A 14,757-nucleotide genomic window follows, 5' to 3' on the forward strand; every position below is an offset into this window, starting at 1 on the left:
TCGATATCTGCTCGCTAATCACAAACCAGCCATTAAGCTCATAAAATATTACCTACTTATTTAAAGTTAAGCGAACACGTTCCATACACAAAGTTCTTCGTAGGCACTGGTGTTAAAACATCTATAAATAGGTAGGTACCCAGTACGGCGTGCTAAAATGTTAATGGCTAGGTACGACGCAGCGCAATAGGGACTTCATACCTACCTAACTTGGCTTAGTAAGCACAAACTGCAGCATTGAAACTACCTAATTCCTCCCTGGGGTGTCCTATTTCGCAAAAATTGTGAAACCTGGAACGGCGCCATAGGGGGTAAGCCATCGTAATAACTCTCATTTTGCAGCATTCGTATGAAAGTTACAATGTAATGTTGAATCGGCTGCGTGTTGTGTAACTCCGGCCGTTTGGCTTGTCTATTTATGTAGGTTAGCGCATGGCTTCGCGTGTCTAGGGCTAGGTTCGTTAGGCAGGCAGGTATCAAAGGGCCACGGGGATTTCGCCGACTTTCGTAATCTGTGGAAACGTGGGCTCGAATGCCGCAGCGAGTTGGCAACGTCGCGCGCTCGACCGACGACCTCGCGTTATCGCCCGCGGTGACGCGATACGCTGAAAAGGTCATCAGTCGCCGCTCCCCTCGCCACCATCCGCTAATGTCTTCGCCATCTAAACAGTTGCAGTTTCGACATAGAATCCCATAAGTACACCGTGAAAAAAATATTGTTGCGACGTGGCGTCGTAGTGCGTAGCGGCGTCTCGCTCGCGCGCGCCCGCCGCGTCCCGCTCGACTCCGCCCCCCTCCGACCACAGCGCCGCGTAGCGGCCGCGCCGCGAAATGTATACGTCGCCTATACAGCGTTGCCATTCCGTACCTATAATTTCGCTGGACGTAAATTTCAACCGAAACAGTTCAATGGACTTTTCGAAAACTCTTAAACGTGTCATTTTACGTAAAAAGTCCTGTGTTACATTGATTATTGTAGGGAGTGGTGTGTGACCGTCTGTTTTGTTAATAATATTGTGATATTCAAGTGTGAGTTGCGTGTCCGTGCTTGTAATCCGTGAACAAAGTTTCGTTGGAAGCTAACAAATCTGTTTTTGGCCTTAAGGTGAGTACCAGACTATTATCTATACACTACACAACTCAAGATATGTAATATTTTAACTTTTTGAGGTGATAGTAGGAGTTAAAAACTATCTCACAAGTTCGCCTACTTTTCCTATTCCGTCATCAAAATACTTAGGAACCGAGTTTCTAGCTAACTGCGCAAATAAGCGCGGTGTCAGTTTTCTCTTGAAAAGTGTAGTTATGTAAATGCATGAAAGCCAAGACTTGGTGGCATGGTGGTGGTCGTACTTGAGCTGAGCTTATGCAAGGCACGATAAACTTACGATAAGTTCACGTCGCGACAACCACTGGTGGTCGCGCATCGTTATTTTTATCTTGGAATGCCCTTTGGCCAAACATTAAAATAGCTGTGCATCCGACACCACCACCATGTGTCGACCAGTGTTACGTGTGTAATTGGGCTGTGGTGTGAACGACCAGCCTCGAACAGTGCTGTAGGCCTATATCGGTTCAGGGCTCCCCACGCGACCCAACCAACTTACTGCTTAACGCGCGTACTTAGTAACACTGAGACTTCCCTTAGTACATTGATTGCACCCTGGGCATACATAAAAGAACGCAGTATTCAATAAAAAACTAATTTAACACTGTATGACCAAAATAAATTTGAATTACATTTCATCAGTACTACGTAAAGCAGGTACAAACATGTTAGAAAGTAGCAGGATATAACTAAGCAAACAGCCGTACATAACCTAAGTTTTAAAATAAATAGATTGGTGTGACGTGTCCAAACGTGGTAGGTATCTAGTGAATACGCATAAATAAGAATGCTCTTATCATTGCCAGATAGGAAAAAAATATCGCGACCTCGCCTTGCTGTCGGTCACATACGCCGATGTACCTACCTATTGATAAAAAATAATTAATTAGGATGCGGACAGACTGACTCAATTACGTGACTTATCAGTTCAAAAACATTGTTCGGTGATACGAGCAATTCTGGTTAAACCATTTACTGCACAGAGTCAGCAATATCCTCAGATCAATATACTTAATCAGACAAGCAATTATTGAGACGATAATTACCGCCCGTTACCTTGTTGCTTAGCCAATTTTTTCACCGGACAAAACATGCCAACCCGACAGAATAACTAGTCAGACAGGCTGGTTTAATCTAGTCTATCTCTCCCCTTAGCTGTAGACAGTTAATCACGAATTATCTAATAAGAAATATGCACGAATAAATAGCGTTCCTCAGGCCGTGATTAATGCAGGTTTAGACCGTCCATCTTATTTAAAACTAATCTCTTTTGCAACTGGTACGTCTTACATCCACGGTAGACGGCATTTATAGATATAAATGGTATTTAAACATACTCTATTATTAACGTTCGTAAATTTAACTAAGACAAATGAGAAACGATCACCTTTGCTAATTCCACAATAAAGTTTTTTTGACACTTTCATAGTACGCGAACACACCAACAACGCATTATTAAGCGTCATCAAATGCACAAAACCAAATTAAAATGAGATCGGTACATTCCTGTAGCTCCAGGTAAACACATAAAAATATCGTAAAACCCCAATCAAGGTTATTCACATTGATTTTACAGTGTTGAAGGTTATTTTTGACCAAATTGAAAACTGCATTAAAATCATATCACGTAGGTACATTGCAAACCGATTTACGTGCATAACATCGATGTGTACGCGAAACTAATATGTTTAAACTAAAGTATGTAGTTATTAAAATGTTCATGCTTCTTTATGGTTTCAAATTTATCGAAGTCATCTGATATAAGTAGTGCTGTAGGGAAATTGTTGTAATACATTACGCGTAATGTTGTTGACGAATTGTTTACTTTATTATAATATAGAAAAGTACTAAGCAAATGTTAAGACCAAAATTCTTGTCCAGTCTAATTCACCCTTGATCAGTCTTTCAGTACACTCAGTCTAAAATTTGTAAACAGCTTGATTTATATATAAACTTCAAAAAAGACGAATCAATATTATATATTATTTTTAGGTAATGATATTTATATTTTAGTACTGTCGAACTCAGTTTCCCTATGTTGCAATTAGATCATCAATTTAATTTGACTCATCATCGGACCACAGTTCGTCATAGCTATTGTATAATAGTAACGCTAAGTTCCTATTAGTTGTACCTACCATATATCATTTGGATAATATTCAAAACTCCTCGTCTCACCGTTCCTAGTTATTTGATTTGGCGAAATATGATGTTTCCAGCATTTTGCGCATTCTTGCTCTTACCATCTTTCACACAGTGCCCAACTCCTTGTTGTTCCTCTGTGTAGGTAGCTCATAAATAAGTCAGCTATTTAAAATGTGAAAGAAAATACTCTTTGTCCATCTGTCGTGCTTTTGTGGCTAAACCACTCTATCGATTTTGATAAAATGTATTATAGCGATAGATAAAAATAACATAGAATACTTTATACCGCTTATAACGGTGATGAAGTCAGAATAGATATACTTATTCAAAATTTCATGAGAATGTAAAGCTGATAGGAAAATAACATCAAACTTTCAATAACTCAGTTATAAACGTACATTTGAAATAACACATGTAGAACGATTGAGTTGTAATAACGACTCGGGTGTCGTCATGTGTCGACTTCAAAGAAAATCATAACTGTTGAACTGACACAGTAACTAGTATAAACTATGGAGTATGTATTGGACTTGAATAGAGGTGTTGATCAAAATTTGAATGTCCAAATAGATAAAGGTATGAATCCTTATTACTGAGGCACCACTTTCTGTTCTTCTGTCCGTCACCAAGAATAAAATCAAATTAAAGATCGAGTGTGAGTAATACTGTAGAATTTTGCAGACTTAAAGATAGATGAAAATTTTGCCAGCCAATTTGTATTTCTCTGTCCTAATATTGATGATTATGTATATGTAGAACAAAGAGTTATATGCATATCACAGTCTGACTAGCACATATCCATTATTTTTTTATTTATTTAAGTACATACATATATTTGTATATAAATAATTCTACTGTACGTGTGTATGTCACTGAACTCATCCTAAAAGACAGGACCGATTTGAATGTGGTTCTTTGTTTGTGGTCTTTTACGTTCACTGGATACTGTAGATTCACAAAGTAGCCTGGCAGAACAACTTTTCCCGGATAAAATCATAGTTATAGACATATTACATAATTATGTATGTATAATTATACATTAGGGGAAGCCTACGTTCAGCAGTGGACGGCAATAGGCTGAGATGGTAATGATGATGATGAAATATACATTATTAAAAGTAAGTAAAGTCGCTAAACTTTGTTATGTAGCGAATTTTATTGATTCTAGTTTTTACTTTATTTTAACGAGGCAAAGGGCACGCGTCTAATATTCTTCATTATGTACGAATACATAATGAAGAATATTAGAATCATACATAATTATAATCAATTAGTCATACATGCTCCGTAAACTTCCGTAATATTAATATTCCATAAATAAAAACTATTTCTAATATACATATTTATTCATTGTATTTCATTTACATTTTATTTTCTCACTAACTACTATTGGACCACAAAAGCCTACTTCACCTACTTCTATAAAATTAAGAGCAATGCAGAAAAAATCTATTTTAGAAGCGGATACAATGTAAAAGTTAATAAAAAGCTTTCTACCCACCTATTGCAAAAAGGTTTTGCGAAAATACGCATTCGCGTGTCCCAATAACCTAGAACAAGTATAATTGTAAACTTGGTATAAAATTGTGACCTAGTTTTCATCTGAATGAGATATTTCGTATTCAACCAGCTATATTTATATAGTTTCCCTATGGGTGTAACGTGCCCAATTATTTTAGTTATGTAAATATTGAGTAAATTTAATTGGCTTTTTTACGTAAAGAGTAAAACGGAACGTTATTACTAAGGGTCTACAGTCTGTCCAGCTGCCACCAAGCTGTATCTCATGATATACGCTGACATTAGAATTTTATACAGAACATGACGTATCTCTTTTGCCACTAAAATTATAAAATCGAGGTTTACAAACGATTTGTAAGCGGTGAGAACGTCATAAAAGTAAGTCCTTTTTGCAAATTAGTTTTTATTCAGTATATTTGTACGAAACCCCGAATATCGCGAGTCAGACTCTCACATGATTGGGTTTTATTGACACGTCGATAGTGATTCGTTTTGGAATCTCGTGCAATCAAAAAATACGGTTTTATTTAAGTTCATTTCTCGGAACGGTGAAAAATTATATAGGGATGTTTACGTTTCTAGCCTACCGCTATTTGGGCTCGATTCCAAATTAGTATATTCTTAGGATAACTTTTGTTATAACATTAAAATTCTAGGCGCATATTCTTTATCCTATCGGTATGATATAAGGATAACTAGTAAAAATATCAATGAGATCGACCTATAAACTTGGCTACTTTTATTATTAAAAAGTAGTGTTCGAGTAAGTGACGTGGTAGGAGGTAATCTCAGGAACTGCTGAAACGATTTTGAGAAATATTTTGAAAAGCACATTGTTTAAGAGTGTCATAGACCATTATATGAGTGAACACGTGTCAGCTAGTAATTAAGATACTATTACTTTAGCTTTCTCCATAGAACGATAGGAGGATATTCTGATCTCCTTTCTCTATTTCCTACTGCAATTCGCAGCGCAATACGCACATACTTAGCTTTTAAGTTAATTAAACCTCTATGTTTAATACACATGGACTTTCCTTATAGGAATTTTGAACTCCAATAATATATGTTTAAACTGAAAGTCTTGCTGGAGAGTTATAAAATGTACCAGTTTCTACGAAGAATATTATAGAAGCTTCGCTTTAAGTAGAGTTTGCTGAATGTTGGTTCTTAGTTAATTTGGTAATTTATCACACTTAGTGGATGAGAAATAGTCTGAGACTAATGATTCATTTGCAAATATAAATTAAAGCAGCTTATTTCACGTTATTTTTATTTCGTAATATATTTTCGGAAATGGAGCAAATTTGAAGTGGGGTAACGAAACCATTGACGAAAAATGAGGACTCGAAACAGGCTGAAAATAATAAAAGACTAATAGTAAAACTAAATAAGTATACCGACTCCTCAAAAATGAATCTTCTCTTCATATATAAAAAAAGGAATAGAACCAACGACCTCACTAACGAGATATAAAGCATTAAATAAGTGAATTTCAAAACAATAATAACGCGAGTTCATGTGAACTTCGTTTAATTAAATTTCCAGGCTTCGCGATCACTTCATAAATATAATTTTATCCGGTAGTCAGTCATTATGAGCACAGCAGTGACGTGATTACTCTGCGCTCGTTATTTTACTCATATATCCGCGGGAATGGCAACAGCCATTAGTAAAACAGAATTCATTTTAATTTCAATAATCCTATTCCGTATTGAAATGTAGAAGTTGGAGGGAATTGAGGATCGAAGGAACTTTGTTGTTTTAGACGAAAACACTCAACGATGAAATAAAACTATTTTTAAAGAGCTAGAACTGTTTCGCGATGGATTCGTTTAAATGTAGTTTTATTTTTATGTCTAGCATTTGCCTAAAACTGAGAAATCATTACCTAACACTTCGGTTTGGACGATATGTGGTTCAATGTGTAGAATGAACACTAAAACTGCATTTTGCCTTATGTAACAATTGTTTGAGTTACATGCCTGCTGTAGTTAGTAACAACTTTTTAGTTTATTTTAAGGACCTACTAATCGTGGAAAACCACAGTTGTTTTCCCATATACCTTTTGCGCGCTATGTTAGAGTACGCGCTCCAGTTTTTCCAGTAGTAGGATTCAATCACACACCTTACTTTGCGTAGAACGACTTTTGCAACTCTACTGCTCATCTCATATTATCAAACCATTTTCAAACCCAAATGCAGTAAACCTAAGTGTCGTAGACAACAACCTTTAATATACAGTAAGAGGAACACATGATGAGTTTTCGTACGAGTTGTCCTCGGGCCACGCTTTTGCGCCGTTGTTTAGTACCATACCATTTGATGTCAAAAGTAATATTCAAGAAGGTTTCATAAATACTCGGTTTCCGTTTCATGGCTGACAGACGCAGCATAAAACTGCATAACGTAAAATGAGCTGCATACACGTGTAGGTACTTGACACTCGTTTTGAGTAATTTGTGCCAAGTGTCGATTTACTGAATGTGAAACGTCAGTGTCGCAGTATACTTGAGCTTTATTTCGAGGTGACTCATGTATGGAAGACTGAAGGTTAACCATGTTTTTTTGACATTTGAACGCACGTTGTCTTGGGAACTTTTGTAAACTTTTTAAGGATATTTAACGACTTCAATAAGAGTCTAATGCCCAAATCGACCGAATTGAACGAATGCTTAACTGTATTGAAAATGTTACGAATGGTGCACATTTGATTTCTGTTTTGAAGATACAAGCTTGTAGTAATGTTTTTGTTTTGTCGTCAGGTTGTCGGTGGGTCGGGGTCGGTGCAGTGTCGTCGGTCGTGTCGGTCGTGCCGGCCGTGTGCAGTGGTGTGTCGTGTGCGTCTTTGTGTGTGTGTTGTGCGACGTAGCGCCGGTATGGCGCGCAGCTAGCGAGCCGCGCTTGTCGCGGCATGCGCGCCGCCTAGCCATGCCAGCTGCGCAACAAGAGCCATGGCGCAGTACTCGCAACGGACACAGCCAATGCACAGGTACGAAACATACACAACTACCTGAACAGTTAAAGCATAAGTTAGAAATACCCACACACAAAACTCCAGAGTAACACAAACAAACACGATGAGATGATTATCTTTTACGATAACACCACTACGTTTTCGTACGGCAAACCTTTCAGTTTTAGCAAGATGGTTTGTATTAAGTTTAACCTATTAACTAGATAGAAATCCATAACTTAGGTTAGACAAATAGCTAAAGACAAGTTTATATCCATGTAAGAAGATAACAGATTTTACGGTATGGATTTCTAAAGCTTTCCATATTTCACTGCTCCGAGCAGTCCAAGCAAAAGGGCTGACAAAAAAAATGCGTCTTAACGTAATTAGAACGATATCTATGTCGATGAGCTAGGCTTGAAATGGCATTTTGTTCAAAAGTACGACACATATGTATAGAATATCCGCTAACGAACGTCATATATAAAATAAATGTACATATAAATATGAATAGTACAGCTACGATCGACGGTTCAATCGAATTCAATGAAAATTGGTTCCGTTCAATTTTGTTCCGTATGAAATTGCGCTCATTTTCTCATTATCTCCACGTGTAAGTACGATTAATGGTATTCCTTTGAATTCGCTTTTTTATGAAACGCGAAGCAAAATGGCTGAATACTCGGCAAGCGTGACTGTTCTGTGCTATGTAAGTAAACTATGTATAGAAATTTATTAAAATTACTGTGCTTTAGGATTAATAACGGTGTCTAAAGCTTTAACTGGTAAGACTATAATATGAATTTCAATTAAAACAATAATGTTCGCTTGTAATCGTCCATCATACGTTTTACTGCTAGCCAGGTATTTATTGGCAGCGTACTGTAAAACCGGTGTGTCGGGCCACGCAGGCACCGCACCTATATCCAGTCTATGCCGCTTACAAATAGCTATTCTAGTATAACGGTATTACTTAGCTGCGGCTTTGTCTGATGTTGCGTTTTAAAATGACAAACGTAATTGTCACGGCTTGCCGCAGATCGTTGTGACAACCTGTCGTCTACTCGTCCACGCTACGTTTCGAGTTTAGTCTTCTATACTACACGCTGAACTATCGAATGAACTTACATTGAAAATATAAAAAATGTGAGTGTTTGTATGTGTTTGTCTTCACTCCCAAACGACTGGACTGATTTCGATGCAATTTTAGTATGGGAATTAGTTAAAGGATTATGTTTTTGCAGCCATAACCGACATACAGGTTTGTGAAGCCGCAAGCAGCTAGTTTAATTCATAAAACTTAGTAACCTACATGCAATTAAATAAAAAAACAGTTTAAATACGAATCGATGTATGTTGTTCCGGCTTCACATTAATTGTGGTTACCATGTCCAATTGTCCATACATATTAACAATGTGTATAATTTAAATGAGCCGTCTCGTAATATTAATTTGCGTCTGGTTCATGACTCCATTGTGCCAGGAAGCACCTGTCATTTACATGGTATAAATAGTTCTTTACGTCAATACTAATTGTTATATATCGATGTACACATATATTGTGTAGTAAATGGCAGCTGTTTTCGATTACGCCATCGCCTTGTAGGCATCTTGTTATACTTTACTGACCATGTTTAATTGATACGTACCTACAAGTGTGTAAAAGATAAATAGGGCTCTATTTATGTTCGTTAACAATGTTAAACACGTATTTTGTTTAATGTTGACGTCAAAAAATAAAGACAGGTATGTGGAGAACTCTTTATGATTATTTTCTTCTTTTGGCTAGGTTTGATGTTATTGATTAAATTACTGAACATGTGTATTAAGCGGTGTTCTTTACTTATCTATACGTGATGTACAATTTAATAAATTTATCAAAATATAATTTTTGTCTGTCTGTTTATTACGGCTAATCTCTGAAATGGCCGGACCGATTAAGATTGGACTTCGACTTGAAGTCTACTTTTATTATATACAAATAAAGTATATTTTGTTAAATTCCTCGCTCACAAAGTTGCTTTTACAGCTAGTCTATATAAATTAAATTCTCTATATTAATGTTGGGCTTGCGTTACGAAATACTCTTGCCTGTTCGTGTTCAGTCCTTGTTACAGTGGTTTTGTGCTTATACATACATATAGGTACCTTTATATAACCCACATGGCTCATGCCATGCATCTATTTATCATGTTACTCTATAAATAATACATGATTAGTACTCTATAACAAATATAACCGCATTTTCCATACATACGTACTCTTTAAATATTATATGCGTGATACTTGCGCATGATACAAGATTAATAAGAACAGATAATATTAATGAAGATAACTTGATTAATGTTATAATAACTCAATAAATAATTCATTTAGCCTTTAATGAGCTTGAATTACAAATGCCGTATTACGATACCGACCAATTAACTGTAATTTTAATTACTTAATTTAAAGCAAGCACTAAGTACCTAACAACAGTAAGAAGAAACTCGCATTATATTCAGTTACAATAAAAAGTATAACTTTTTACTCATTATAAAATAAAGGTGCATTTTGAATTAAATTTTAACATCAAATGTGTTATTTATGACAGTAATAAAATAAAAGACAAAGGGCTACCGCCTTACTTAACCTGACAGCTACCTGAATTATATTCGCGCTTTAACAGTCACTTTTAATTAAGGAAAAAACAGTCATTTCCAGATTAAATAACGCACAAATAGAAAAGCACGAGAAAAGAGCATATAAACCTTTTCAAACGACAAACTAATCATAATCGGTTTACTGGTTTTTGAGTTACGTTGTCAACCGACGAAAGAAACATGCTACGCAGATGAAAAGTTTTCAACTGAGCAGTGGAAGCCTGCAGCAAAAATCTAATTGAGAAGTCTATTGTTTTTATTTTACGTATTTATTTGTATCTTCCTTTACAATACCTCTCTTATTACTAAAAAAATGTGTTTATTGCTCGTAGTTTTGAGTAATGAACTTTTTAAGATACATTTTTATTATTTATGACACAGAAAGCTGTATTGTCCTGTACTTGGTTTTTATGAAAGTTATGTATTTTTCTTTTTAAATGTTATTTGAGTCGTATCCTCATTAGTCTAGCCTTGACCGGATTAGCAGTTCTGCGGTTTATTCGGCTTTCAGTCTAATTAGATGCAGCTGAACCTAAAACCAATTAGTAGAGGATCGTTAATGTAATATGTGTTTAGTAATCTGGAATTTTTCATTCATTTAAGTTTCTATTTTTGTACACACAATCGTCTTTACAGAATTCAATACCATTGACTATTATTACTATCATAATGCATTTTTCTCTTTTTGCCTAATAGAGGTTTCTGTGGGTACAAAATTAATTATTTTTCGTTCAAAAGCTAACTATGAAGCAGAATGGATGATAGTTCGTTTTAGTTTTGGATTGACGAAAACATATTTAAAGAAATAACGTATGATTACTTAATTCTGTCCGTTAGGTAAGTATACAGCATTTTTTAATTTAATGTCAATTTACACTGACAAATTATTCTAATTAAGTAACTTATTTATCCATCATCTGAATAGAGCACCAAAAAGCTGTCTGCCTACTGTTTAAATAATATTACCAAAACAGGATCTGGTTGCCAAGAAGCGGTAGCGTTTAGGTCTGAAAACATCAAAATTAGGTCGTCTGGGTATAAATAGGTCAGCCTATCTCGGGCACGGCCGACAGCTAACACTACACTGCAATCACAGGGCATTTTAGATCTATTCCCTTAGTATTTTATTTAATAGACTTTTTTTTACAGCGTCGCCCTACAATGGTGACATCATTAATTTTACCATTGTATCACCTAGAAAAATAGTGTAGGTTTGTTATAAGTATTAAGTAATTTATATATTTTGTGTTATAATTCTCGGGTTTTTGGTTAGTAAAAAACTATTTAGGGAATAAGTAGGTATCAGTGAATTTTATTTGTGATGTATCAAAGTTTTTGGTACTTAATGTTTACCTACACTAAATATGCAAATACATGAAATAACTCCGGGGTTTTTGCATTTCTTGGTTTTATTCAAAGAGCTTTATTATGTAGTATGAATACTATTTAGTCTATTTATCATGTCTACCTTAAAAAAAAAGTTGAACGGTACAAGAAGCCGACAAATCAAAATAAATGAATAATTCATGATCATTTTACGTCGAGTTTCACTGCTCCTAGTTATTAATATCTAGCTCGGTTATCTTCAACCGTACTTTGTTTTTAATTGAATGCGAATTGATTGACACGAAGTACTTAAGCGTTATACGTATGTAGCCGCTGTAGGTACACATACGAACGTGTTTTGTTGCCCAGCCAATGTTAAGCTACGTCACAGATTAGTAAATAGTTACTACGTAACAGATACTTCACTCAGTACAAAATTTCTAATGCCTACTGCTATAAGAGCCTACTCCGTCGCGTTATCAACCGCTGCATGCTAAAATGTGCTTAAATACCCAAGCGCACAGTTGTGATTGTTTTGCACCGCGCGATCCCACAGCAATCGCAGGGCTGCCGCTTCGATAAAATTAAATTTACATAACTTTTTGTGTCATATTTTTGAGAACTGAATATATTCTGACTTAGGGGAAGGTGGGGTAAGACGGGGACCTTAAGGTATTTCATAAATAAAACCCATCTTTTTTAATTGCACAACGTAGGAACTTTTATTAATTAAATAATCAGTCTTTCTTCTTTTAATAACAATCAGTCAAAACAAAAAAAAATAAGTTCTTCTCATAAAAATATAAACTTTTAAAAAATAACTGAATCACCCCATCTTACCCCACCTATAGGGTAAGATGGGGTATACCCCTGGGGTAAGATGGGGTATAGACTATTTAAGCGCCGTCATCTTCACAAACCGGGCAGATATGTTCAGCTTCGTCATCGCTGTCTTCCACTCCTGCACAGACACAATGCGCTCACTTGCCTCAAGTACGATAAGTGATACAAGTATGATAATCGGAATACAAGCCGCGACAGTATAGACATTCTGTATCTTCTTCTTCTGTGCCTTTTCGCTTTTTCGGTTTTTCAAGTTCTCTTTATTGTTATTTTTGTCATTTACTTTTTGTTTGTTACATGTGGTTTTAGTTTCTACCTATTTTAGTTTTCCTCTCATTCTTTTTTATATAGAAAAGCAGTAATAATAGCTGCTTTTCCCCTTCTTCGAACTTGTCTTGGTCTTTTTTCGGCGAATCGCGAATAAGGCATTAACTTTTTCGGGCTAACCAGATGGAATGCATCATTATCTATATAATCATTTACTGTTGCCTGCTTGAGACATGAGGTTGAAGCAGTTGGTGGAGGTGGAGAGTTTGCTAAATGATTTACGGCGGTGTAGCCATTTAAGCATCAGGAAATGACAACATTACTGTTTTTGGAACTGTACTATAAAAAAATAGTTAATGTTGAATGCAATCTCAATACAAACTGAATAACAACTCAGCGGATAAGATCGGGTACCTACCCCGTCTTGCCCCACATAAGTGTCCCATCTTTCCCAAACTGGACTTAAAAGTTGTATTGAATTTTTAGAGGTTATAAATCAAAAGAAACCGGCATGAATTAATGAGTTTACAATAGTAAAATAAATACAAATTAACAAAAAAAATATGTCACACATTATGTTTATCATACATTATAACAGTCATGCACTTTATATGCTTCAATAATTAGATAAAACCACTTCAAATTTTAAAAATGTACTTACCATGAAGAATCGTGCGCTCCTTCGAACAAACTTTTTGCGACTCTAACAAGTACTGATAAATACGACTAGATGGCGTCAAAATAACTTTTCAATTAATACTGTATTATATATTTTTGGAGGGTCCCCATCTTACCTCGCTACCCCGTCTTACCCCACCTTCCCATATATGTGGTAGCTGAAATGTTCGTTTCTAAATTATTATTTTTATAAATTGGTTCTGACCGTTCTAAAATATTTTTTTTTTTAAAGTTACATGTCTTTTATTATCTAATAAAAAGTTTTATGAGATATTGTTTCGGAAAACAAGGGCAGAGAGAATCAAAATGTATGTCATTTGAAATTTCAAAAATTCTACTACCGGCATTTGTCTCATATTTTTTTCAAAATAATGAATAAACGTAGTCTCAAGTTTTCTTATATAATTATAAAACGCATCTGTTGGCACTTTTAACTTTCCGTAGAAAGATGACGTTTTGTTGAACGCTTTAAAATGGATAAACAATCTATTGCATTAAAATCGGGAATTTTCTGTAATTCAACAACAAAGTCAGGACAGGTATGTTTCTTGCTACATTTAAAAAGTAAATAACCCGATATATATATTAAGGCGTTTTCAGTTGGCAAGTCGAAGCGGTAATCAGTTTCACCACTTAAATTCAAAAGCGAAGGTATATTGCGGCGCGAGCTATCTGCATGTCTCTGTGGTCTCAAACATCCATCGTTTTTCTGCAGCAACTCGCAGATGTCTTCTTCTCAGTTAGTAGACCGTGAGTTCTTCAGCATATTGCAAAGAAATAATTTTGAGAACGCCCTCATGAACTGTATCGGTGTAGGATCTCGACAATTACCACCTTGTTGACGGATGGTGCCAAAAAAAATTTCTAGGCAATCTTGATTTAGGCGTCTCGTAAAAACAAAGTTAATGCCTTCTTTCTTTAAATCTTTGCATAGCATGATTATGGATTGAATTGTAATTTGTATGTTTTTAAATGTCCTTATTTTATTTGTGTTATTGACGCCTTTCATTGAATGAATAGCCTTCAAATTCTTGAACATTATCATAGCGTCTTTTAACACATCCAGTTGGTATTTTTGCAATGAGAATGCCTTTTGAAATTTATTGGCAGATTGGACAGTACTTGAATTTAAAACATCGAACAAATTATTGATTTTTAGCACGAATTCGGCGGTCGCTTTTGCTTCGTCTGGTAAAGTTTTCTTAAACATAATCAGATTTAATGCGGCATAGACGGAGTTACTAAAAATCTGAGCGGCGTATTTAACCCGC

The 14,757-nt window shown here is 35.6% G+C and overlaps 1 protein-coding gene across 8 annotated transcripts in view; it reads left to right on the forward strand.

The window, feature by feature from the left end:
• Positions 1 to 408: 408 nt before the first annotated feature.
• LOC113495989 overlaps positions 409 to 14,757 on the forward strand; it is a 116,730-nt gene continuing 102,381 nt past the window's right edge. For 2 of the 8 annotated variants that reach the window (XM_026875023.1, XM_026875024.1), the window contains exons 1-2: positions 412 to 1,105; positions 7,540 to 7,766. In XM_026875023.1, the coding sequence (XP_026730824.1) occupies positions 7,729 to 7,766 (38 nt within the window). In that variant the 5' untranslated portion in view covers positions 412 to 1,105; positions 7,540 to 7,728. Of the gene's footprint in view, positions 1,106 to 7,539; positions 7,767 to 14,757 lie in introns of those variants that run through there. The other 6 variants (XM_026875025.1, XM_026875026.1, XM_026875030.1 and 3 more) reach the window with 6 other exon arrangements.

This window comes from Trichoplusia ni, chromosome 7 (genome assembly GCF_003590095.1).
Source record: "Trichoplusia ni isolate ovarian cell line Hi5 chromosome 7, tn1, whole genome shotgun sequence".
NCBI lineage: Eukaryota > Metazoa > Arthropoda > Insecta > Lepidoptera > Noctuidae > Trichoplusia > Trichoplusia ni.